General features: G+C 32.3%; 1 protein-coding gene across 25 annotated transcripts in view; it reads right to left on the bottom strand.

Annotated features, from left to right (window-relative positions):
- Positions 1–27,047, bottom strand: part of macf1a (microtubule actin crosslinking factor 1a) — a 311,815-nt gene that overhangs the window by 176,926 nt on the left and 107,842 nt on the right. For 21 of the 25 annotated variants that reach the window (XM_073931813.1, XM_068215319.2, XM_068215321.2 and 18 more), the window contains one exon: positions 5,459–5,520. In XM_073931813.1, coding sequence (XP_073787914.1) covers positions 5,459–5,520 — 62 coding nt within the window. Of the gene's footprint in view, positions 1–5,458; positions 5,521–12,905; positions 13,221–27,047 lie in introns of those variants that run through there. The other 4 variants (XM_073931817.1, XM_073931808.1, XM_073931815.1 and 1 more) reach the window with 1 other exon arrangement.

Here is a 27,047-nt window from a genome sequence, read left to right on the forward strand (position 1 = left end):
GTGTTTGCTAATGAGGCTCACGGCAAGCTATGTGTGCTATGCTTTAACCATCAAAGAGAGCTATTTGAATAATGGCAGATTTCCGGAAATAAGCATCAGAGAGCTTCCACTGAATGACAGGCCTGTGAGCTTTCGAGGATCGTGTGCAGCTTGTGACAGAAGTATTTTTAATGTCAACACTGTGAAACCCGTCAGTCAACTTCATCAAAGGAAATGGGTGTAGTAAACTGAAAAATGACGGAAAGTTAATTCTACTCATTTGAAAAGAGTTTTGAACTCAGTGTTAAAGGTAATGTGTTAATTAAATGCCTCAATACTTCACCTTCACTTGGATTAAGTGAACTCAGTTGAGTTCTTTTCATTTATTGGGGTTTACTGTGCTCACATTGCTTCATTTACTCAAATGGAGTAAGTTCACAGTACTCATTAGGATTAGTTTTTGAATTAAAATTGTTTGTTGCAATCGGTTTCCTCAAATGGTTTGAGTTACCTTAATTTATTGGGCAGTGTATGAGCACCTCAGTCTGTTGTAAATGCTGCTCACACAATCTCCATTTCTTTGAGAGTTTTTGACTTTTATAATAGGTATCTGGAAATGTACGTGCCAATTATGCTATAATGAATATGTTTTCTAAGTCTGTTGTCAATAAAAGAGAAATGTTTCAGTAATTAATATGTTTTATATGGTTAAATATGGTTTATTAATGATTTAATATTTGATACAAAATTAGAAAAAACAAAGTGTTTTGAAATTTACCTGCTTTATACAGTACATAGGCTGACATAATAATAATAATAATAATAATAATAATAATAATAATAATAATGGACAACTTTGTCAGTAAGATGAACCACGACTGTCATGCCCTTTTTTAAACAGTCCAAGCATGTGCGAGTTCTTTTAGCTCAAGATAAATTCAGCCCCGGTGTTTATAGAAACGATACAGGAAGTCATTTGTACCAACAGTGATCAGATTGTCTAACCAAAGTCATATTAGATGAATTATGCAGAAATGTAATAGCACTGATACAGTGGAGATGGACTAGTGTCTACTCATTGTTTGAAACTAAGGTATGCAGAATGAAAGTAATTTATGTAGTCTAAAAAAACAAACTAACAAATAATAATAATTCATTCATGTTCTTGTCGGCTTAGTCCCTTTATTAATTCGGGGTCTCCACAGCAGAATGAACCGCCAACTTATCCAGCACGTTTTTACGCAACAGATGCCTATCCAGCCGCAACCCATCTCTGTGAAAAATAATGATAATAATAATAATAATAATAATAACAATAATATTGTTAAATTATATTTTATTATAATATATTATACATAATAACATATTATAATATTATATGTATTATACAAATAATAAATATTATAAAATTATATAATATATAATTTGTATTAATACTAAAAGTAATATTAGTTTGTAAAAATTTGCCGAATTGTTTTTATATGATATGAATAATAATAAAAAAATAATAATAAAAAAAACTAATTATACTATTATTTTTTAAATAATATAAAATACCTTTCTGTTCAATAGTATATTTAATATTTAATTTTAGTAATTTGATTAAAATACATTCAATTATAATAATTTTTAACACAAATATTTTTTTATTATTTATATTAAATAAAAAACACTTTTTAACTCAATAGATATTTTAATCAATAGTATTATATGATAAGAAACCCAGTTAAAAACTGAAGAGTAAAAAATATTTATGGATCGAAAATTTCCATGTGAAAGAGTCACAAGGCAAAAATCATTGAATCTTTTAGGCCCTGTCTCTCTGTTTTGTTTGATAATTTTTTTATACAAATAATCTGCATTTGATAACTTCGGATAAAAAAAAGTCTGTCATCTCCATCAAAAGAGGTACCAAAAGGTCACATGAGGCCTAGTAACTCACTAAAGCGTCTAACATTACAGCAGCACAGTGTGAACGCATCTCATTCCCTACTCTCTGACCTACATTACAGTAATACCAGCAGAGTTATGAGGTCACTATCTCAAGCCTCATAACTTCGGCCCTTCTGCGGCTGCTGGTCATCTGTCCTGCCCTTCAAATACCCAGCATTCTTTGCTCTCCTGTTCTGCAATCAGTGGGACAAGAGATACAGGGGATTAACAGACACACAATTATAGCTATGGGCCTTGATAACATGCCAAACTCTTCTCAGAGTCATACAGACACAATTCTGAGGAGAACAAATATAGATAAAATACTGTATTATATTGCATATATTATAGTATTTCGATCTCTACAGCATACTTATAGTGTATTGACAAGCTGAATTAAATACTGTAGTATACTTTAGTTTTTACTACAGTTAAATGTGGTGTATTTTAGTGTAATATTTATAGTATAAAACTTAGTAGAGTCAAAGTTATGATTAGATTTCATATTTGGATTCATCAATAAAATTAAACAACAACGGTCTCTTTAGTTTCATTTCTAAATGTTCAAATCACACTAAATCTGCAAAAACTTGCGTTTGGTCCGAGCCCCTCACCCGGGGAATCGTCAGTCTACAGTAATCGCTGACTGGCTCCTGTACTAGAACACAGGGCTTCAGTGACCGTATTGATGTTACACTTTTCCCCATTTAAAACTTTACATTTGACATGTCTTGCATATTCAATAGTCTTCAGTACAATATTAGCCCCTTTCACACAGTGATACTAGTAAATATCCGGAAAATTACAGAAACGACGAAAAAAAAAAAAATGTTCCGAAAAAGACCATTCATACATCCATTCTGAAATACTGGTAAATTCTGACATCATTGACCAGAAATTAGCTCTAAACGACAGCACTTGTATTTGTAAATATAGAAGGGCTTTTGTTGATGCTTTAGCATTCATGCAGCTTATCCCAGAGACATCCAAAGGCAGAAGTATAAACTTCGACTTAACGTTTTACACATTTGACTACATCACAAACTAAGTATTGTGAACAACTTTGATGAAAACATGTACAGATGTCGAGATGTACACAATATGTGTGCGTGTGTTGGCGCTCACCGGAGCACTCCACTTTACGTGCACAAGCAACTGAAGCAGAGCTTGAAGGTAAACAAACAACGACTTATCATAAGCATTTTATCGATGATTTTTTACACAATTGGCATTAAGAAGGAACATAGAAACGTTATCTGACTGACATCTAGCTGCTAAATGTGTCTGGAAAAATATCCAAAGGCTTTTATTATCATAAACAGTGTGGATGTGAATGTGTCGGAATGTTCTGATTGGCTGGAGTAGACATCTCAGGATTCTAAGCGTGAACACACTCTTTTTCCGGGAATTTTCCTTTTGCGTTCACACGAAGCAGCAATCCGGGAAATTACCGGTAATGTTACAACTTCTCTTTCTGGAAAATTGCTGGAACAAATTCACCGGTATTTTCTAAAAGGGCCTGTTCACACATACAGACCTTTCCGGGAAATTGCTGATAATTTTCCAGAAAGGTCTGTATGTGTAAAAGGGGCTATTGGCTAATTGTTTTATATTACTATAGCTGTTGTATAACTACAGCAACTATAAAATTACCACAACAGATTAATTTAAGTACTCCACTATGGTTCAAAAACCCTATAATGTTTACAAAAAATACCATTGATCTTTTTCATATGGGTGACCTAAAACTGAAAACACTTCAAAATAAATGCAGGGTTCCACACAATTTTTTCATCTTTTCCAAAAAAAAAAATTTGATTAAGAATGCACTCACACTAAGCTATCCGAATCATGCCCTGGCACGTTTACTGGTTTGTTTGACAAGTGTGAGTGCACCGAATTGGGCCCTGACGTGGTTTAGTTGGCCGGCCAGAAAGCGGTTCGCTTGGGCTTTGGCGTGGTGCGTTTGTGTGAGTGCAAAGCATACGTAAGCTCAAAACTGAAGACACAACGTCCCTTGTAAGGGAGTGTTTCATAGGGATTCATTAATCATTCTTACTTTTCAATGAATGCGAACTGTCGTAGCTTATTAAAGACGCAAATCCTTCTGCTACAACCTTTAGCTAACCTCCAAATACTGGCAACACGATGACATTATGATCATTTACAGTATGAGCGTAAAAAGTGTTGTCTGTTCTGCAAAATATTTGACTGTGTGTCACTTCATCCCAAATGACTAAAAATAATACAAAACTATATAACTAAAGCCATCTCCACTGAACAATCGCATCATCGATGACGCAAGCGTGCTCTGGCTCGGAAGGTAAAATGTGAGTGCAGGCCTTCGGGGAGAAGGGGAAAGGGGAATATTGAACATAAAACATTTAAGTTGTCCCAAAAAAATCTCAAGAATTGTGTCGTTTCAGCTCATTTTAAAGTAGTTTAAACAAGCAGCAACAATTATTTTCTGGTTGAAGATTAGTCTCTCATTATTTACACAATTGTATTTTTGTTTTAAAATGTACAATATTGCAACAGTTATGTCTGGCATCTAGACTACTTCAAGTTTTGATTTGAAAAATCTGGGGTTTCAGTGTAGACTAACCAAAATGTAGACTTTTAAAAACAAAGGCATGACATTCGCTCCCTATTTAGCTCTTCTAAATCAGTAAGTTTCCTTCTCTGGGTTTTGTTTAAGTTATTTTAGACGCGCTCTCAAAATCAAAAACATGGAGAGTGCATTCTGAATGCCACAATGTTCTGCTTTTATCGTGAATTTACATCAATAAATGCAAACCCATTATAGTTTTGAATGCTGTCTGTCTTAAGTGAGTTTCTGTGTGTGGGTGTGTGAATAAAATTAAACTACACATTCACCATATACTTATTAGATTAGAATACATGCAAGACTACATAATTATGTAGTCTTACATATAGCATGTTTAATAAAATAAATTGTATTATAATTAATATTAATACAATTATTAAATTCTAACAGTTGTGTGTGTATGTATTTCTGTGATATTTCAGGACACAAATGTGTATAATGACATGGGCATGAGACAGCTATTTCAAGAAGGTGGAGAATACAAATCAAAAACTAATCTGTGTGTGTGTGTGTGTGTGTGTGTGTGTGTGTGTGTGTGTGTGTGTGTGTGTGTGTGTGTGAGAGAGAGACCTTGTATTCCTTATGACACTAAAGGAATTTTGACCTTGTGGGGCTATATTTTGGTCCCCATAAGAGCAAACGCCTCATAGATCACACAGAATTAAGTATTTTGAAAATGTAGAATTGCAGATTGTTTCCTGTGAGGGTTGGGTTTAGATGTAGGGTTGGGGTAGGTGGATAGAATATACAATATGTACAGTACAAAAATCCTTACAGCTATGGGAAGCCCCCGTAAAAATGGCTGTTCGTATAGATGTGTGTGTGTGTGTGTGACACACACACTGTGTCTTTAGTGGGACTGGGGCCAAGTAGCCAGCAGGCCTTATCATCATGCAGGGCAGCAGAAAGGACAAAAATAACCAGCGTGTTGGACTGTACCTTTATGAGATGTTTGTTGACCCATTTTGTGAAAGTTTTCTTTTGCACCCGGTCTCGTTCATCTGAGAAGAGAGAGATAGAGAGGAGGAAACAGCAGAAAACAAGAGGAAGAGACAAGACGGGGGAGGAAGAGAGATTGAGTTAATTATGTAACGCAGGAGGAAGACTACAGCACAATCATATGGCTCTGTGGTTCAAGCATCCCTCCAGTCATGATTCAAACAGTCTGAATTTAAAAGTAGAAAATTCCTAATAGTGTATTGATGATCAAAAACATTTAAAAGAAAGCCATGATATTTATAGTAAGGCAATAAAATAAAATAAAAGTTAAATTAAATAAATAGAATAAAAAATAAAATAAAATAAAATAAAATAAAATAAAATAAAATTAAATTAAATTAAAATAAACAAACAAATAAAAAATCATTTAAATTAACTACAATTAAAAAGAACTTAAATTAAAAGCTAAAATAATTTTTTAACTAAAAATAAAATTAAATTAAAATTAACTTAAATTCAAAAATAAAAGTTAAATTTAATTACATTTAAATAAATAAACAAATAAAATAAAACTAAAACTAAATGAAATAAAACTGAACTTAAATAAAAATAAAAACATTTTTAATTTAATTAAAAAACAGTTTTTAAAAATAAAATGAAATAAAATCAAAACTAAAAGTAGATAAAATAAAATGAACTTAAATTAAAAAATCAAATTAAATAAAAATTAAATTAAAAATAAAATAAAACAAAATAAAAATGATCTTAAAAATAAAAATTTGTTAAAATTAAATTAAATAAAAAATTAAATAAATACAATAAAATGAAATGAAACTAAATTAAATACCATTCAATAAAATATGTATCACTAACTTTAAAAAATCATTTATAAATATTTACATTTACATTTACATTTAGTCATTTAGCAGACGCTTTTATCCAAAGCGACTTACAAATGAGGACAAGGAAGCAATTTACACAACCAAGAGCAACAATGAATAAGTACTAAAGGCAAGTTTCAGGTCTGTAAAGTCTAAGAAGGGAAGTGTTAGTAGTTTTTTTTTTTTTTTTTTTTTTTTTTTTGTACAGTTAGTGTGATATTCAAAGAGGCAATTGCAGCTTAGGAAGTGAAGTGGAGACTAAATAGTTGAGTTTTTAGTCGTTTCTTGAAAATAGCGAGTGACTGCTGTTCTGATGCAGTTAGGGAGTTCATTCCACCAACTGGGCAGATTGAGCGTGAGCGTTTAAAATAAAATACATAATTTTCACCCCGATAAAGGCTCAGTTTGCCCAATTTACTCTGCATTTTTATTTTAGCTTCAAATATTATGACGACAATAAAATAATGACAAACAAAACAGAGCATTATAATATTTATATAAAGTAAAACAGTTCAGAAAGCCAAGTTATAAACTGAAATCCAAAATTCAACAATATAAAACAAACTGCAGGAAAATGATATACTAGCAGCAATATATTAGCTTCATTTGCAGAGGTTTGGTAAAATTAGAAACTAGGCTGAAAGTTTATAAAAAGACCACTTAATCGGTTCATTACATTGTCACCTGACCTATATTCTCCACAACTACTCCAACATTCAGGAGACTGACAAAATCACTCATAAATGATGTCCTCAATCTTATCTAATTCTTTAGAAGTGGTCAAAATCAATGCTGAGATAACAGTCCTGATCTGACACCCATGCCAAGAATGCAAGCACTGTCTAAATACAAATGCAAACAAGGAATTATGGGTAGGATGCTTTGAACCGTGAGCTGTTGTGTTTCTTATCCTTAACATTGCAGAGCGGTGACGCAGTCAAACACAGAATGGAAATTAATCACACGGTCCTGCTGTTTTATGAGTTACACATTTATCAGCCTCTTTCTTTGGCCTAGTACTGAGTCTAGAGTTGATGTGGTTGCTATGGAGAGCACTACTAAGCAACCATGTGGTGCAGACAGCCCACTTACGCTGATAAGCACACACAGAAACTCTGACTCTAAAAATTGCTGTGTTTTGTACATGAATGCATATACAGTTGAAGTCAGAATTATTAGCCCCCCTTTACATTTTTTTTCTCTTTTAAATATTTCCCAAATGAAGTTCACTAGAGTAAGGAAATTTCCACAGTGTCTGATAATATTTTTTTCTTCTAGAGAAAGTCTTATTTGTTTTATTTCGGCTAGAATAAAAGCATTTTTTAATTTTTTAAACACCATTTTAAGGTCAAAATTATTAGTCCCTTTAAGCTATATATTTTTTTCGATAGTATACAGAACAAGCCATCGATATACAATAACTTGCCTAATTACCCTAACCTGCTTAGTAAACCTAATTAACCTAGTTAAGCCTTTAAATGTCACTTTAAGCTGTATAGAAGTGTCTTGAAAAATTTCTAGTGAAATATTATTTACTGTCATCATGTCAAAGAGAAAATAAATAAGTTATTAGAAATGAGTAATTAAAACTATTATGTCAAGAAATGTGAAAAAATGAAAAAATCTTCTTTCCGTTAAACAGAAATTAATTAAAATTAAATGATTCAGGGAGGATAATAATTCAGTGGGGCTAATAATTCTGACTTCAACTGTAAAATAGAAACAAATTTGATTAGAATTGATTAGATTTTAAAATGGACACTTAAAACATGCACGAGCCACATCTGAAAGAAGGAAATATAGAAATGTGTGTAAAGACTCCATAAATGTAAAACAACGAGTAATCAGAGTAAAAATAAAAAAACCTGAACAATACCGTACGTAAATGTGACAATGCATTATTCAATGCGACTTAAATATATAGCATTTAATCACACCATTATCTGAAGGCTAGAATAATGCAAATTTGCATCAAGAAAATTCAGTTTGGTACTCTACTGTTTTATAAAAATATGTGAGTAAGTAATGTGGATTTATATAGGCCATACATAATTATATCATACACTACACCCAAACTGATTCACAATCAGAAAGGGGTCTCTATGCATTTACAAGGGCTCTCTATGTAAATATACAAAATGGAAAATAGTTCTAAATAGTATGTATTGTTTAATTTTGTCTAGGAAATGCATATTGTCAGCATTCGACTTTAAAATATATATATATATATATATATATATATATATATATATATATATATATATATATATATATATATATATATATATATATATATATATATATATATATAAAGGGGTGGGCAATATGACCTAAAATTTATATCATGGTATTTCTCTTTAACGGTGATGGTATAATATCACAGTATAATAAGCTTCTTTTTTTTTTTTTTGGTACATTTTGGGAGGAGTAGCCTGTCCTGTCCCTTCAGTATGTGAATAAAGTTAATATTTTTAAAACTATAATAAGTAAATAGTAGGTATCTTTATCAAAAAGGGACATGGGAGAGTATTTTGCATTCTCAACATATTTATTTTGCAAATACCCTAAAGATCTTATTTAACAGTGTACAACAAAACAAAAATGAGCAGTGTAACAACACAAGAACAGTGTTATAATGTGTACTTTTCACAAAAACTAACTCTCTCTTCATCTGAACTCTGATGAAACTAGACATTCAAGTTTGACTTTGACTTTGCCAGGAACACCAGCCTGTCAACATTTTCTGGCTTCAGTGATGCCCTGCAGCTTGTTACAATATTGCCCCCAGTGCTGAATGCACGCTAGGAGGGTGAGCTTGTGGCTGTGATTTTTTAGCCAGGTGGCTAATGCGCGGGAAGAGGGAACATTGGAGACGCCACCACTCCAGTGGATCAGAGTCACTGTCAGCCGTTACCATCAGCAGGTAGCCATCTAGCTCCATGTCAATGCCCTGCTGCAGTTTCCTCTACAGTGGCCTCTGTCTCTCCGTCTGGTTCTGACACTCCACTCATCTCTTTTCAGATAGTATAGGCTACAGGCCTGACATTTCATCACGATGTTTCACTAGTTGTTTAATGGCCACTCCCCTTTTACCTACCATTGGCAAAGCTGATACGAATATGTTTACTTTTTTATTTACAACAAGATATATAGTAACAGGGCTCGAAATTAACTTTTTTACTTAGTAGCACCAGTGCTCCCAAAAACCAGAAACAACTATCCAACTAATGCTGAGATGACATTATTATTTGTGTGCAATAATTCCAAAATGTATGTCTAATAATTACAAAATATTATTGATGATGAAAATGACAATAATAGTAACAATGAATTACATTTCCAATTATGATGCTGCCTTGAATTAGCTTGAATGTGAGTTATCTGCTATAAAGTCTGTTACTTTATGAAAAATAAATTTATGGTTTGCATCAAACAAAAATGGAGCATTACAGTAAGAAATATTGATTTTGCACTATTGTTTTTATCCGCATGTCAATTTAATAAATAATATTTCTGCTACAAAACAAATGAAAGACTATAATAAATCATTCAATTCAATACTGAAAGCTGCAAAACAGTCATCAGTAACAAAATAGCAAAATAATATACATCTCAAGAAAGAATGACAAAAGAAAGTAAGAAAAGTCTGACTTCTGCCACTCTTTAAAGGTTTCGTTTTTGGTTTGTGTCATTAAAAATGCTCGGTCTTGTTATGAGCTGATCTTCATTTTTCTGTGTTTGTGGAATAAAGCAGGCGAGTCAGCCAGACCAATATATGAGCAGGATTCTCGCGATGACCACCGGCGCAATACCGCTCTTTTTAATGAGCCGCAGTTTCAGTGTAAACTTAGTAAAGGTGAGCATCTTTAGCGATGATGTGTACAGTTTTAGATTTTACATTTAGCGAACATTTGCGCTGAAAACGCAGTGAATGCAACACATTGACATTCAGGCACCCTCTCCGAAAACAATTGATTGGTCTCAGCTGGCGGATCAGTATTCACCACATCTCATCTGCGCTTTTATTATTATTATTATTATTATTATTATTATTATTGTTATAACTAGGTGGGGTTTGGAAACCTGTGTACTTTTTACTCTTCAGCCGCTTGCAATCCCGGCGGTCACAAAAGCTCCCTGTCATCTGACAGTGGAAAGCCTTCAGTGATTGACAGCTAATATAAACCAATATAGCGCCAGGGAAGAGCGATTCAGCACGTTTTTAGACAAAAATCAAAACAGGTTGCATTACAACCATTATATGCAGTCGCACAAATGCTCCCAAATATATTATGAGGTCACATAGCTTAAATTTCTGGCGCATATAATTGATTTATTACGTTATTGACAGTATTAGAAAATCCATTTTGTGGTGCAATATCACACCGGTAATGACTATGACACCGGTGTACCATCCACCCCTTATATATATATATATATATATATATATATATATATATATATATATATATATATATATATATATATATATATATATATATATATATATATATATAAAATTTTAATTTTATTCTAAGAAAAAAAGGCTATCTGACAATTTGACCATGATTTATGACAACAGTTTACATACCATAAGACCTTGTCAGGCATATTTAAAAAAAGAATCAATCAACATATTAAAATGAAAAAATAGATTTCTGGTTCACTGTAATTGCACAAAATATCAATTAGGTTATAAGCAAGAAGCAGTTTTTTTTTAACTGAAATTATTAAAAATACTATGACTTATTATTTGGACTATTTTAAAGTACAAGTGAGAGCGTGTTGTTACATTTTTGCAAATTGCACTATTTTACTTTCATGAAAAGCAATATTAAACATTAAACACTTTTCCTGATTTAATATACTTTCTTTTCCTATGCATAAAATTCCTTTTGTACATTTAATTTGACAAAACCACCAAAATGGGAAATCTCATGCTTGACCATTGAGCATGTTTATACGTTACAATATTTTCAAACTTTCTATAAGAAAAAAATATGAAATCACAGCATATTCTCTGTACTATCATGCAGAGAAAACAGTATGCTGAATCCAGCGTCTGATGTTTGAACACTTCATAGCTTAATGAGTACAGAAAATACCTTTTTGCCTTTCAACATTAATGACTCACCCACTTTTGTTAAATTTTGGCTCGCATTCAAGAAAATGCACGCAATGTTGCAAAATAATTTTTTCGAGGAAATTCAGCATAAACGTAAAGTTTCTTCTTAAAGGAACATGCTACTTTGTTTTTCAGGCTCATTTTACCGCTTGGTCACACTTTATTTTGATGGTTTGATTGTTAAATTTAAGTTACATTGCATCTACATGCCAACTAATTCTCATTTGATTATAAGTAGACTGCTAGATTGCGGTTAGGGTTTGAATTAGTTCAAGTTGACATGTACTTCTAAAGTTTCTAATAGTCAGTTAAACGCCTGTTGAAGGAGCAGTATCAACAGATATTAAGCAGACAATCTACTAATACTCAAATGACCATCAAAATAAAGTGTTACCTACAGCTTTTCTACAGTTACACAATTGACTTTTACCATTTTAGTATCCATTCATCTGATCTCAGAATCAGGGGAAACATATTAGCTTAGCTTAACATAGATCATCGAATTCGATCAGACCATTAGCATCTCGCTCAAATTTCAATAATATCCTTTTATATCACAATATTTTATAGATTAACATGGCTACTCTCATTCATGATGATATTTCATGATATTTATTCATGTACCATCTCATTTTCAAGGGGGTCCCACAATTAATCACAATAACATAATAATAACACCAAAAGACAAAACAAAACAAATTACACAACATCCAAAAAACATAACATAACATAATAAAACAATAAAAAAAAAAGAAAGAAAAAATAGGGGGGAGTGGAGTGGTATACGACGTATGTGTGTATGTATATATACGTAGTTCAAAAACTATACAGATCAGTGAATCCAATCACCAAATAAATAATAACATCCTCAGGACAACACAACTACAATCTAAAGTAAAATATGATGACTAAGTCAGCTTAAATTCCAGCACAACAATCAAGGTACTTTGCTTCCATGCCATGGCGAATGAAAGCGAGATGCTAATGGTCCAATCTGATTCAATGACTTATGCTAAGCTAAGCTAAATTTCTCCTTCCAGATCCAGAGATCAGCTGAATGGATTAAAACAATGGAAAAACTCAAATGTTTACTATAACTCCAGGACAGTTGAAAAATGAACCTCTTTCCAAAAACAAGTGGATTTTCCGTTAAAGGATTGACTTTCTGATTGTCACAATGATGCACATTTTCTTGTTTCTCAGTACAGGGAGTCAGTATGTGGTGTTTCACACACCCTGTCCTGTGCTGAGCAAACATGCAACAGAAACTCACCCCGTCATGTTCAAACACATCCACGTGGACTCGCTGATATAGCTTCTCGCCATTAGTGGACACACAACAAATCAGCATAGAGCACATCCGCTGACACACAAATCACTGTGGCCATGTGACTCTTATGACGACACACACACACAAACAGCAACACAAATAGAAACTGACCTGCGCAGCACATGAGTGCGTGCAGATGAGCATTCAGGCTCCGCTCGGTGCAATACTCAGGCCACATTCTGTCCACCGCTTATTCCGTCAGCTCCAAAACGATCTACCTTTCCTTCGACATGTCTATTGAGTGTGCCGTTTCACACCTTAAAATACAACCCCACTCCAGCAGGAATCGGAAATCCCTTGAGAGTTGAAAAGCAAGTCCACGCTTGAAGAAGCAGGCATAGATATTTAGCCTTTTCTATCTAAAGCTCCCACGTTCTACCTCCGTTGGCCGGTCTTCCTGTCTGCTGCCATATCAAAGCTCAGCCTGAGCGAGCAGCCTGGCTCACACGTGCTTGTCAAACTCTACAAGAGCTCCTCCTTCGCAACTAATAAGGACTGATTCTCCCCTCCTCCCTCAAACCACTGCCACTCTCGCTCTCTGAGGCTTGAGATCTGTCGTAAACGAACTGAAAAGTGCCGTCTTCTTCACCTCTTTCACAATCCACAGTCAGCTTTCAGAGTCCGAGCGAAGAGGCTTTTGTGCAGCAATCAATATCCAAGAGACTCTTTACACGGCTTCTCTAAATGTTGATAGAAAGCTCCATAACAGTAAACGTCCCTCCAGGATGATGTCATCTGCACACTTTGGTGCAAACCGTCTGAAATGCAAAGTAACTCCAGGGAACTAGATCATGTAAGTGAATTCAAAGGTCTGTGTCATAAAAAGTCTTGTGACGCGAGCTGGTCTGGTCCAATTGAGCAACAAACAAGCAAATGAAGAGCTGTTACGTCATCATTCTTGCTCAAGCAGGTCACTGATAGTGTGTACAACGGAGCCGAGGACAAAAGGAATGAAAGTGAAAATGAGAGTGAGGAAATCCAGAGGGCTTTTTGGGATGAATGGGTAATGGAGAAGCCTAGGGCTGCATGATAATGTGTGAACTGTTACTCGTGAATATTGTGCACCACGTTTGTAATGGTTATTATTAATCAGGATTGTTTACAAGTGAGAAATTTCATCAGAATAGACGTGGCGATACTGATATCATCAGCAAAATGCAACAAATAATTATTTAATTGAAAATTTAAGAGTGCTTTTTAAGAATATTTACAATAAGTTTGCAATTGTGTTCATAATTCAGATTTAATTGTAAACCTTTATGTTCAAACATGAATATTTTGACATTAATCTGGCCTGCTACGAGCTGAAATGTCATTTGTAAATTATGACTATTTATAAGACTATTGTTTGTTAACGCTGCAATAAGGCTTCAATAGGTAACATTAGTTAATTAATAAACTCACCATGAAAACTATAAAAGTTACTGAAAAAAACTGAGGTCAATTTCTCAGTTAATGTCTAAGAATGTGTTAAAACTGTAGTTGTAATCTGAAATCATAATTATTTTATTTAAATAAGTTAATAACTAATACAATTCAGTTGTAAATTAATTTATAGTTACTAATATTAACAGTAACCGTAATAAAATAGCCTTTTTCTCTCTGTTGACATTAAGTGTTTTTTGTTAGTGCTCAGCAAAACTGAGTATACACCATTATGGAAATAAATATTTGTATCCCTTTCTCAGTGAATATAAGCAGTGTATTTTGGTTAAAACAGATTTGTTAACCAGATGTATTTATTAAATTAATATTTTAGTCAGCAAACATATTTAGAAATTGAAAGATAATACAATTAAAATCAAGCAAATTATTGCAAAAAAATAAAAATAAAAATTACAACCTACAAAAGTTCAACTAAATAAAATTTTTTTTTTTTTTTTTTTGTATTTAATATTTTTTCTATAACATAAAAATTTGGCTGCACTAGTTTTTGAACTGTTACCGTAAGCTATTTTGTTAGATAAGCTCCAGATTTGGCTTCGTTACTGACTAATCTGTATCTGCACAAATGTAACATTGTATAGCTTCCTATTAATAAAATGAATTTAAAAGAGACATTTGTTAGGGGTGTGCTGATATATGCTGAGATCTGTGACTACACTCACAATGAAAACTACAAAAGCTTTTATTAATCTTCTTAACTGATGTCAATTTCTTAGTTCATGCCTAATAATGTGTTTTTAGAGGTACAATAATTAGATAACCACTTAAATAATTAGTTAAAAACAAATTAAAATTCAATTACTAATGTAATATTACTAATATTATCAGTAATAAATCTGCCTTTTTCGCTCTGTGTTGATATTAGTATTTTTTTTTGTTATACATGTTAAAGAAATCTTATTGCAGCTTAGCTCAATATCATGAAACTACTGTATATATTGTGATAAAAGCTGAATATAATCAGAAATCTAAATTATAATTACATTTACTTTGCATCTACTGCATTACCAAAGCTTAAAACAATAAGAAATGTCTCTCTAAAACATTCAGATTTTTAAAAATAATCATTAAGCCTTTGCATCGTAGCAATTCCAAACATCAAAAATCATGCAGCCCACATAGCCAGGTAGTTCAATCTCCATACATCACAGTCACGACATCACAGTCCTCCTGCTGAGATCCCAAAACCGTGAGTCAGCAAAACAGCCGGTGAAGTAACTACCGCGATGCCTGCGTGATCTCATAAAGCTGCGACCAAAACACAGAGCCACAGCGAGTCTGCAGTCAGAAGGGATCTGTCATTTGATCTCCGAGCGGCGTCCCAGTTAAACACGTCTTTAAATCCCTGCTGGAGGCGAAGTAGGCAAGACTTTGATTATCCTGAGTGAAGAGAATGCCTGGTCCAGTCACAAACGTGCATTAATGCCAACACAAGACAGTACGAGGCTCTTCTGCAGATCCAGCTTCCAGTGAAGGTCATTTACATCATCTTATAGTCTCTTGCTCTTTCAGATTCTCTATTCTTCTGATTTTTTTTGGAGACGCAATTGTTCGGCTGCTCTCTCCTCCTGCGGCCCTCTGAACTATAAATACCAGGCAGAGCTTACACTGCTAATGCCACACAGAGTGCTTATCCTTCCTCTCTCGCTCTCTCTCTCTCTTTGTGGTTATCACGTCTAATCTCTCATCAAGTCCGGTCGCATAGTACTCCCTCCTCCTCCATGAGCTCTCTTTTGGTTTAGTGTTTTATTTTTAAGTCTTTTTTACATTTGTGTTACTCACTCACTCTCTATCTCTCTTCACGGTGGCACTCGGAGGCTGGCACAGCTTGTGTCCTCTTCTTCTTCATCTCCTCCTCTCACTCCCTCCCTCACTTGCCACTTTTGTTTTTCTCTATTTGTCTCTCCACATGAACAACAAGCTCAATCTACGAGATTCTGGGAAACGAGGATGACGTTCTCGGTTTCAAACTAGGGCTGCACAACATATCGTTTCAGCATTGATATTGATGTGTGTGTCTGCAATAGTCACATCGCAGGATATGCAATGCTGAGTTGGGATTATAACTGATATCAGCACAAGAGTTGAGAATACATAAGACTTGTGGAGTCATAGCAAAGTATAACCATACCAAAGTGAAATATTATCCTTTACATGTGTATGAGTAATTATTTTACTGAATTGACTGTACAGTGTTATTTTAAATTTCATTATTCAATTTCTATACCTGAATAGGGATGCAGCCATTATAGAATTTGGTTGTATGATTATAGTCTGAAAAATAATCACGGTTTCACGGTTATCACGATAATTAAGCATTCATTAATTTCAAACCCCACTACTTTAGAAAATAAGATGAAAACTCCTTACATTTTACAGTGTTAATTATTGCTGCTCAGTAACTAATTAATACAGCACAGAATAATAATAAAAAAAAACAATAGTAAATTTCTCTCTTTGTGCTTAAAAATAAGTAAATGTTTTGATATTCAAACAAAAATAATTTTACACTGTAAATAAATGACAGAACAATACATAAATAAAAATACAAATACATACTAAAAAACAGTATTTGTCGAATGCAGGGCTTGAAAATGCTGGTGCTCCCAACTTCAAAAATTTAGGAGCACCAGAAAAAATGTAGGAGCACCCACCAAAAATAAATAAGCACCACTCACTGCAACTTGTATATTAAGGGATTTGTTTTATTTGAAAACAACATCAATTAGGACTAACAAAAGACAGAAACAACTATCTAATTAATGCTGTGATGACTTGTTGATATTTGCTCAATAATTCCAAAATGAATGTCTAATAATTATAAAATATTAATGATGACAAAGATGACATTATTACTAACAATGAATGAACACCATTTCTCATTATCATTCTGCCTTGAATGTGAGTTATCTGCTATAAAAAGTCCCACTGTTACTTTATGAAAAATAAATCTATGGTTTGCATCAAAAAATGAAGTATTGCAGTCAGAATTGTTTATTTTGCACTATTGTTTTATATGCATGTCTTGTTGTTTTGGTTTTGATTTGGTGTAAATGCTCAGTCTCGATAAGCTCTGATTTTTATCTCTTTGTGTTTGTGAAAAAAAGCCAGCGAGTCAGCTGGCCCATATAGGCAGGGCAGTGCAGGATTCTCGCAATGACCACCAGCGCAAAACTGTTGTCATGAGCCGCAGTTTCGGTTTAAACTTGGTAAAGGCGAGCATCTTTGGCGATGATGTGAACAGTTTTAGATTTTACATTTAGCTGACATTTGCATTGATCTCAGCTGGTGGATTAACATTCACTACAGGATCGCTCTTATCGGCGCCATTATTAATAACTCTAAGTGTGTTTGCAAATCTGTATACTTTTCATGTACTGTTTCTTCCTCAGACTTCAGCCACAAAAGCCCCCAGTCATCCCAACGATGTGCACCTGAAAAGCGTGAGCGCACTGCGTCGTGTGCACGTCCCTCCAGTGGAAATAATGAACTTGCACGAGCTTGCCTTAGTTAATAGCCTCAGTCATAGTTAATCTAGTGTCCGTTACATTGACAAACTAGTGCACAGTTGAGTTGCAGCAGTTTTGTTCCGTGAAGAAAAACAGTGTTGAGAAGCCTTTACAATTAATAAATCGTGACGAATTAAAGGGCGGTTAATATTGAAACCGGTAAATCGTTGCATCCCTATACCTGAATACTGATTGACTCTCCGGAAAACCATTCCGCACTGATTATTTTACTTTTGTATTGTAATTATTTTGCTCGCAAATTGTTTATTATGTTTAATACATGAGTCACAGCCTTATAAATTCACCCCAATTAATCCTTATTTATGGTTTCTTTCCAAATAGAGCTATTCAAGCCAGCTGGTGAAACTGTAGTCTTATTGGAATATATATTGCAGAAAAATCGCAATGGCAGATTTTTCCAATATTGTGTAGCCCTAATTCAAACTGAACATGGGAATCGGAAAAACGAGCAGGCTCTGGTATCATCTTTGTATAATCCATGCAGTGATCTCCCCTTCAGCCAGCCCACTTTATCCAATTAGCCTGATATTAAATTTGAGCTCCTTGTGAGCACAGTGCTCTAATGAATGAAAACTGAGTTAGCACAGAAACAGCTGCTAGACTACATGCTTATTCAAATGGTTGAATGTGAGATTTTGTTGAAAAGAGACATCTGCATTTTAGGTAGATTTACATTTTATACACTGATTATTGTTTGGAGTAGGATGAAATAATAATATTTATTATGAAATAAATACACAGTTTTTAGATAAACTCACAAATGTATGTGTTTTTTTGCCATTCGTTTACACAATGCCACAATCAGTACCATTTTTGAGTGCCGATGCCAACTATAAACATTTATTTTAATATGTGAAAAAAATATTCTGAGTACATAATCAAGCAAAATGCATTGAAGACAATAATAAATATAAAGGTTATTTTACATACTGTAAATGCTGTTCTTTTACACAACTGTTCATGAAACAATCCAAATGCACTGCATTTTCCTTATACTGATCATGAAAATAATATTGTTTCTTGAGCATCAAATTTAAATAAATCAGCTTTGCCGCCAGAGAAATAAAATAAATTTGAATATATAACACACACACACACACACGCATGCACGTGCACACACACACACACACACACACACACACACACAACACACACACACACACACACACTCTCTCTCTCTCTCTCTCTCTCTCTCTCTCTCTCTCTCTCTCTCTCTCTCTCTCTCTCTCTCTTATGTTTAACATACAGTGCTCAGAATTGAGTACACCCCATTTTGAAAATGAATATTTTTATCTATTTCTCAGTGAATATATGCAATCTATATGGTGCATTTAAACACAACAGATTAATTTAACAGATATAGTTATTAAAATAATGTTTTAGTCACCAAACATATTTAGAAAATGAAAAACAATACAATTAAATTCAAGCTAAATATTTCCAAAAATAAATTACAACCTACAAAATTTCAACAAAATTCTTCAATTTTTTTTGCTTCTCTTGACTTTTCCTCTTTTTAAAATTTGTATTTAATATTTTTCTATAACATATACATTTGGGTGTACTGGTTTTTGATGATGATCGAAGCACATGAGTGTTGAACAATATTGTAAGACAACGTATTGCCGGTACGAGGTTCCACTACCACACCACAGACAATATTGTGGCAAATCCTTCAATCTCAGTTCTGCCATCATTGTTTTTCCGGTAAGAACATCATGTGCTTTATTTCATATTCCTTCCACTATAAAACTTGTAATGATCAATAAAGGCTGTTGTTGTGCTCTACTGACACTGTCATTTTGTCATTGTCATTTTATGTAATGCCTATGAGTACTTTGCTCAAAACCATCAGGCATTCTATACATCTCCAAGGCATTCAATACAATGCTGGGATTTCACAAATTGCCAGTAACATTTACTGTGTGTATAATAGTCTACAGAATTTTTTTTTTTAACTTTATTTACTTCTTTTTACTGTTTTCCAACAATAAATACACAATTACCATAACTAATTTATTACAAAGACAAATGATACAAACTTTTTAAACACTACTCACAAATTACAAACATTAAGTGATGAAAGCGAATTTAGAGAACCCTCAGAACCCTACAGTATATACTATATACTAATACCAGTTACTGTTTACAATAAGGTTTCATAAGTTAATGCATTTACTAACATGAACTAATTATGAGTAATTTTCAATACTAATAGCATTTATGAATCATAGTTCAACATTTATTATTGTATTAGTATTATCCAATTATTAGTTAATACACTTTGTTTTTTCAGTGTTTTTTCATAACGTTACCTAACATAAGCTAATACTGTAATAAATGTATTGTTTTTTGTTTGTCCATGTTAGTAAACGCAAAGTGAACCATTAACCATTTAAACTATGTCTTATTTAACAAGCGTGTGTGACTAAAGGAAATTAATATTTGCTAAGCTTTTGCTTATATATTTGGCTTTCAAATAAGTACTGTACTTTGTTTGTGTCTAGTTAAAATGCATCACAGCACAGGCTAAACATATACACACACACATGTGCTGTCTGAAATCATTAATCATACAACAGAAGTAGTGAAAGCCGAATGTTTCCCTCAGGACATTTCCTAAAGATAAAGAGGTGCTAGGACTTTAACAGTAAGCCTCTCCAGGAGAAGCCAAAGCATTAAGACCCATTAAAACAAAGTCTATTAGTCTTGAGGTGTTGCAGCAGGATTCAGACGAACAGACCCAAGAGGACTTTGGGATTGATGGATAACAGTGGGCAGAACTTTGGATTTATGAACCAAATAAACCACCCAGGCCTGAGGTTTACCGCAATTGTATTAACACATAACAGCAGTGACAAAAGGTGGTTGCCAGCACAAACCAAACAGAGACAGACACACACAAAGGCTAATAACGGAATGTGCCCAACCCTGGCGCTGTACTCACACCCATGTTCTGCAACACTTCCTGCTGTAGCTAATAATAACCTCTGTGGAGCAGTGTTGCATCTCTTTCTCTTTTCATGCAAGCTATGGCTGCATGATACTGGAAAAATCACTGCAAATAAATTGAATGACTTTTTGTTGCTTTAACTTATTTTAATAAGTTAAACTGGTTTTTAACTTAAAATTTTAAGTTCATATTTTTTGTCAGTTTGATTGATGTAAGTTGACATGACTAGAAAAGTTAATTTGATTAAACTTAGGGCTGGGCGATGGCAAAAATGCAATTGATAAATCTTTTCTAGATCAAAAGATAACGATATAAATTTCGATATAAGATGTTAATGCTTCCAGCTTTAAGAGAGTATCACACCAGTAGCCCCTTTCACACAGTGATACCGGTAAATATCCGAAAGTTTTCCGGAACGACTTTACCGGTAAATTCAAAAAAGTGCTGTTCACACAGGCGAGGACATTCACACATCCATTCCAAAATACCGGTAAAATCTGACATCATTAACCAGAAATGAGCTCTAAACGGCTGGGCTTGTATTTTTAAACATTTGACTACATCACAAACTCTGTGGATGGATCAGTATTGTGAACAACTTAGACGAAAACATATGGAGAAACACTTTCGCATGTCAAGATGTACATGATATGCGTGTGTGCTGGCGCTCACAAGCTGCTTCATGGGCACACGTGTCAGAGCTTGAAGGTAAACAAACAACGGCTTATCATAGGTATTTTATCGATATTTATTTACACAGTTGCCATTAGGATAAACATAGAAATTTTATCTGACTGACATCTAGCAGCTAGATGTGTCTGGAAAAATATTCAAAGGCTTTTATTTTCATAAACTGCATGGACGTGAATGCGTCTGAGGGTTCTGATTGGCTAAAGCCGACGTCTCACATCAGCACGTTCTAGACGTGCATGTGCTCTGTCCAGCAATCTTCCTTCTGCATTCACACAGTGCAGCATTCCGGCAAATTACCGGTAATCTTACAACTTCTCTTTACGGAAAATAGCCGGAACGAATTTACCGGTATTTTCAGAAAGGGCCTGTTCACACATACACACCTTTTCAGAAAATTGCCTGTAATTTTCCAGAAAGTTCTGTATGTGTGAAAGGGGCTAATGACAAAAGCCAAAAAGATTAGACGCTTCATTAAATTACATTTAAGAGTGTTGGTTATGAACAAAAACACATCACTCTGATTTTTTTCAGATTACGATTTTCTATAATATACCTATGATGTACGATATAAAATATAATATTCTGAAGAACACTGTTATTGACAGAATATATACAGTACACAAACAAAAATACACTTATTGCATTTTCTAAAAGTAAACAAATACAGAATTATTTTCAAATAAACTTAGGCCTTATCAAAATGGTAAAACTATTCATTAAAATAATAACAGTTTAACATCAAATACTTCTGGCGGCAATGTGAATCGAGTTTGCTAAATAATATTACATGGCGTAGAATATCTCTAGCATTAACAGAATTACAGATTTCTGTTGATGCATACATCTGCTTTGTCATTGGCTTTTAGATCAATATAGAGTAAAACATGTCCAGACTCAGAGCTTATCATCGTTATGGACATAAATTTTATTGTGATTCGATATGATAATAGTTTATCGGCCCAACCTTAAATCAACAAAAAAATTAATAAAAATTCAGGCAGCAAAAATGTTTTTGCAGTGTGTAAAAAAAATGCTGGATTCCTACTTGTCCCAAAACAAATTGATTAAGTTAATTAATTGTTTTAACAAATTTAAGTGGATTGAACATAAAACTATTTAGTTGTCCATAAAAAAACTTTAGAATTGTGTAGTTTAAACTCATTTCAATTAAGTATTTTGAACAAGCAACTAAAGTGTAATAAAGTAATATCTGCAATTTGAGTAATTCATTATGTTCTGGTCTCAAAACGATATTTCTAACGATTTCTTTTCTTATTTCTTACGATATCTTACAATTTCTATAGACAAATGCTATTTCATTAGCTAGGTTTTGAAATCAGTTATTTATTTGAATGATATTAAAATAAACAGTTAAAAGATATTTTCAGATATAAATAGTTCTAATTCAGACAAAAAAAACTGTGTTAAGGTGTAAAGATTGAGTCTTTACAACCCTATAAATGAGTGAAAACCTCAGCAGATATTCTGACTCTGATTGGCTGTAGTCATTTTCCACTCCCCACTCGACTTCAACCTTTAGTGTTTATTTTCAGCTCTGGGTTCACCTTTTGGCTGCTCCAGCCAATAGCAGAACAGCAACTACTTGGGGAGGTGGGGATAAATTAAGTGTCTAAACAAGTCTCCATTTGATTGGTCAAATTTAGGTAAACAAACAATGTATAAAATAAATGTAACTTAATCAAATAGTCTGATACTAAATATACTATTATCCCATTAATGTTGTGATACTGTATATTGTGCAGCCCTAGCTGTTAACATTGACACTAGAAAAACAGAACTTGAGCAACGCATTGCTAGCTCCCCCTTATACACATATGCATGGGTGCAGATCATCCAATATGACAGCGCCCCGGGATGACCGATCCATTTAGACATTTCCACAGATCAAGCCGCATGAGGGTTACATAAGTAACAGTCTGTCTAGAAAACAGACAGACAGATTTGGCCAAACTCTGTCTTAAGGTTGACATGATACCTTAATCACGTCTTACTGTTTAATACCAGCTAACGTGTCACGATAACACGCATCCGTCATGCCGTTAGAATGAGCTGCTCTTTAAATAGAACAAGGTGGGGATTTCTGCTTATATTAAAACACACGCAATGGTATCATGTGGGACTATTTAAAAAACCTCCTAATTACTTTTATGCTAAATATAGCAAACCTTTGTTTTTATATCTGTTTTCCAGGCTTTTAGCCAGTACTGTGAAAAAACTAAATATTATTCAAAATGTGAATACGCTACTTTGAATCTGTGAACACTAAGGTTTTTTTTTTATTACAATAAATAAATACTGACCTGGTCAAAAGTAAAACAAAGTGCATATACAGTACATACTGATAATATTGAGAAATTGTACTTGAGCAGAAAATCAGACTATTAGTATAATTTCCATAGGATTGTGTAACACTGAAGATCTGAGTAAATACTGCAAGTGTTTACTTAAATTCACATTTAATACAATGTGCTACTTGTGCAAACTTTCAATACAGTTTTTTAGTGTAAGAGAAACATAAAAAATATACCAACATAATTACATAACTGTATTAAAAACTAAAAAAATGTGCCAACACCAAAAGCTCAAACAAACAAAGAAATAATAAATATAAAAACAACTAAAAATAACAAATGAGAATAATAATAATAATAACATCAAATAATAAAAATAAATAATAATAATGATAATAATAACATCAAAGAATAATAATAATAACATCAAATAATAATGATAATAATAACATCAAATAATATTAATACTAATAATACTAGTAATAATGACATCAAATAATAATACAAATAATGTTGGGCAAAGATAAACCGTGAATAAATTGCATCCAAAATGAAAGTTTGTTTTGACATATATGTGTGTGTGTGTGTGTGTGTGTTGTGTATATTTAATATATATATATATATATATATATATATATATATATATATATATATATATATATATATATATATATATATAATATATGTATATATTTATATATATATATATATATACACACACAATTGTTTTAAATATATATATATATATATATATATATATATATATATATATATATATATATACATATATATATATATATATATATATATATATATATATATATATATATATATATATATATATATATATATATATATATATATATATATATATTAGGGCTGCACGATATTGAAAAAAAAATGCACATTGCGATACTTTATTTTTCTGCGATGCATATTGCAATTACATATTCCACCAGACGACATAATACACATTATACATAAATACAATTAATCAAAATAGTATAAATTCATGTGTCTGAATGCTATAAACTGGCTTGAAATGCTTACACAGTCACAGACCTTAAAAACACATGCAAATGATACAATTTCTGGTAGATCTGTGGAGTTACTGCAAAGTCTAACAGTAAATGAGATGTTATTTCAACTGTAGCCCTTGTCAACAATAATCTTGACTTAACATTGCAGATCCAATGTGACTATTGCAGATGTGCACACAGTGATATCGATGCTAAAACGATATCTTGCGCAGCCCTAATATAAACACATGCATGCATGTGTGTATATATTTAAGAAAAAAACATAAACATTTAGATATAAAATATGTATTTAATAGAAATTTTGTATGCATTTATATAAAATATCTATGAAATAGTTTTGAATAGTTTTGTTTTAATCGTATGCTTAAATCACATATACATGGCAAATTTAAACATTATACACAAATATATTATCTCAAAACAAATTTAACCTTTGACACAGAAAATAATAATCATAATAATAATAATAATAACAATAACAACAATGATAATATATAACAATAATGCTAATAATATATAACAAATCAATAATAATGATAATATATAACAATAATAATGTATAATAATAATAACAATAATCATAACAATAACGAATCTATAACAATAATAATAACAGTAATATTATATAACATTAAGAACAACAACAATAACAATAATGATAATAATATAAACAATAATAATAACATTAATAATAATAATAATAATAATAATAATAATAATATATGACAATATTAAAATAAAAAATAGATATTAATAATGATAATAACAATAATTTAGTAATATATAACAATAACAAAACAACAACAATAATAATAATAATAATAATAATAATATGACAATAATAATAATAATAATAATAATAATAATAACAATAATAATACAAATATAACAATAATAATAATAATAAAGATAACAATATACGACGATAATAATAACAAATAATAATAATAGCAACAACAACAACACTTTTTGTAAAAAACTATAGTGAACTTCAAGTACTGATGCAACATTGTGTCCAAACTGCTTGTCACATGCTCCACATCATCCCCATTTGACTCAATCCTTACTGACTGACGGCAATCGCCAATAACACTCAGCAGGACATTCCACATGACCCAGGGGAACCTCTGTCCTTCACCCAAAGCTCTGCAGTCAATCGCTAAACTAGCCACAAGAGTGCACAACACAAATCCCCATCACACATTCAGACTGTTGTTGTATTTACAACATCATTACTGCATGTAATGCGGCACATGACAATGAGCAGACTGTGTAAATTACAGCAGAGCCGCAAATCGTGTTTACATGTCAAAGACAAACTCTGGAGTGATGGGTTAACACTATGTGAAGCTCATGGTTATCAGTACCTTGCGAGATCGTAAAATAACATGCAGTACTGCGATATGCTGACAAGTTTATTACAGTGAAGCAGGAAGAACAAATTTGAAAGAATGTATTAAGTCTTGGAATAACTGTTATATGTTACAAAAAACAGCAGAAAAACAACTTCAGTTTCATTCAGTGTGTAAAAAAACCTTGTCTATTATGTAGACATTATGTAGAAATGTAAAAAGATCAGCTCACACAGACTTTACTGTGGGATGAATTCTTTAAATCTTAAGAGGAGTCTGTACAAACTACTATAAGAGTGAAAAGAATCCATCATTTTGGGACAATTTTGAATGATAATAGGATGATTTTGTAGTCAAGCGCATTTGCATTAAATGTAATAAAACAAATCACAAGCAATGATGCCCGAATGCCTAGAATTGTTAGAAAACATAAATTAAAAAGAAAGAAATTAATTATACAGTTGGTGGTTCTAAAAAAATTGAAAAAATTCATTAAGTTCTTATAAATTTGTTTTACTAAATAAATAAATAAATAAATAAAGTAATTCATTCATTCAATGCAGAAATTTCAGAATAAAACACAAATATTTTATTTATTTAATGTGTTGTAATAGTATTAGCGATATTGTTATTATTAATAATAATAATGACAACAACAACAACAACTATAATAGTACTCTAAAACATTAAATAAGTTCATATTTAATAACAAAGAATAAAAACAATAATACATATTACAATTATCAATAATATTAAAATAATAATAAAAATAATACATCATCATCATCATCATCATCATCATAATAAAAATAATAATAATAATAATAATAATACATCATCTTCATCATCATAATATTACTCTAATACATTAAATAAATTAATATTTATTAATAATAAATAAAAACAATATTAATTCTCACTATAAAT

The sequence above is a fragment of the Danio rerio genome, chromosome 19 (genome assembly GCF_049306965.1).
Source record: "Danio rerio strain Tuebingen ecotype United States chromosome 19, GRCz12tu, whole genome shotgun sequence".
NCBI classification, from domain to species: domain Eukaryota; kingdom Metazoa; phylum Chordata; class Actinopteri; order Cypriniformes; family Danionidae; genus Danio; species Danio rerio.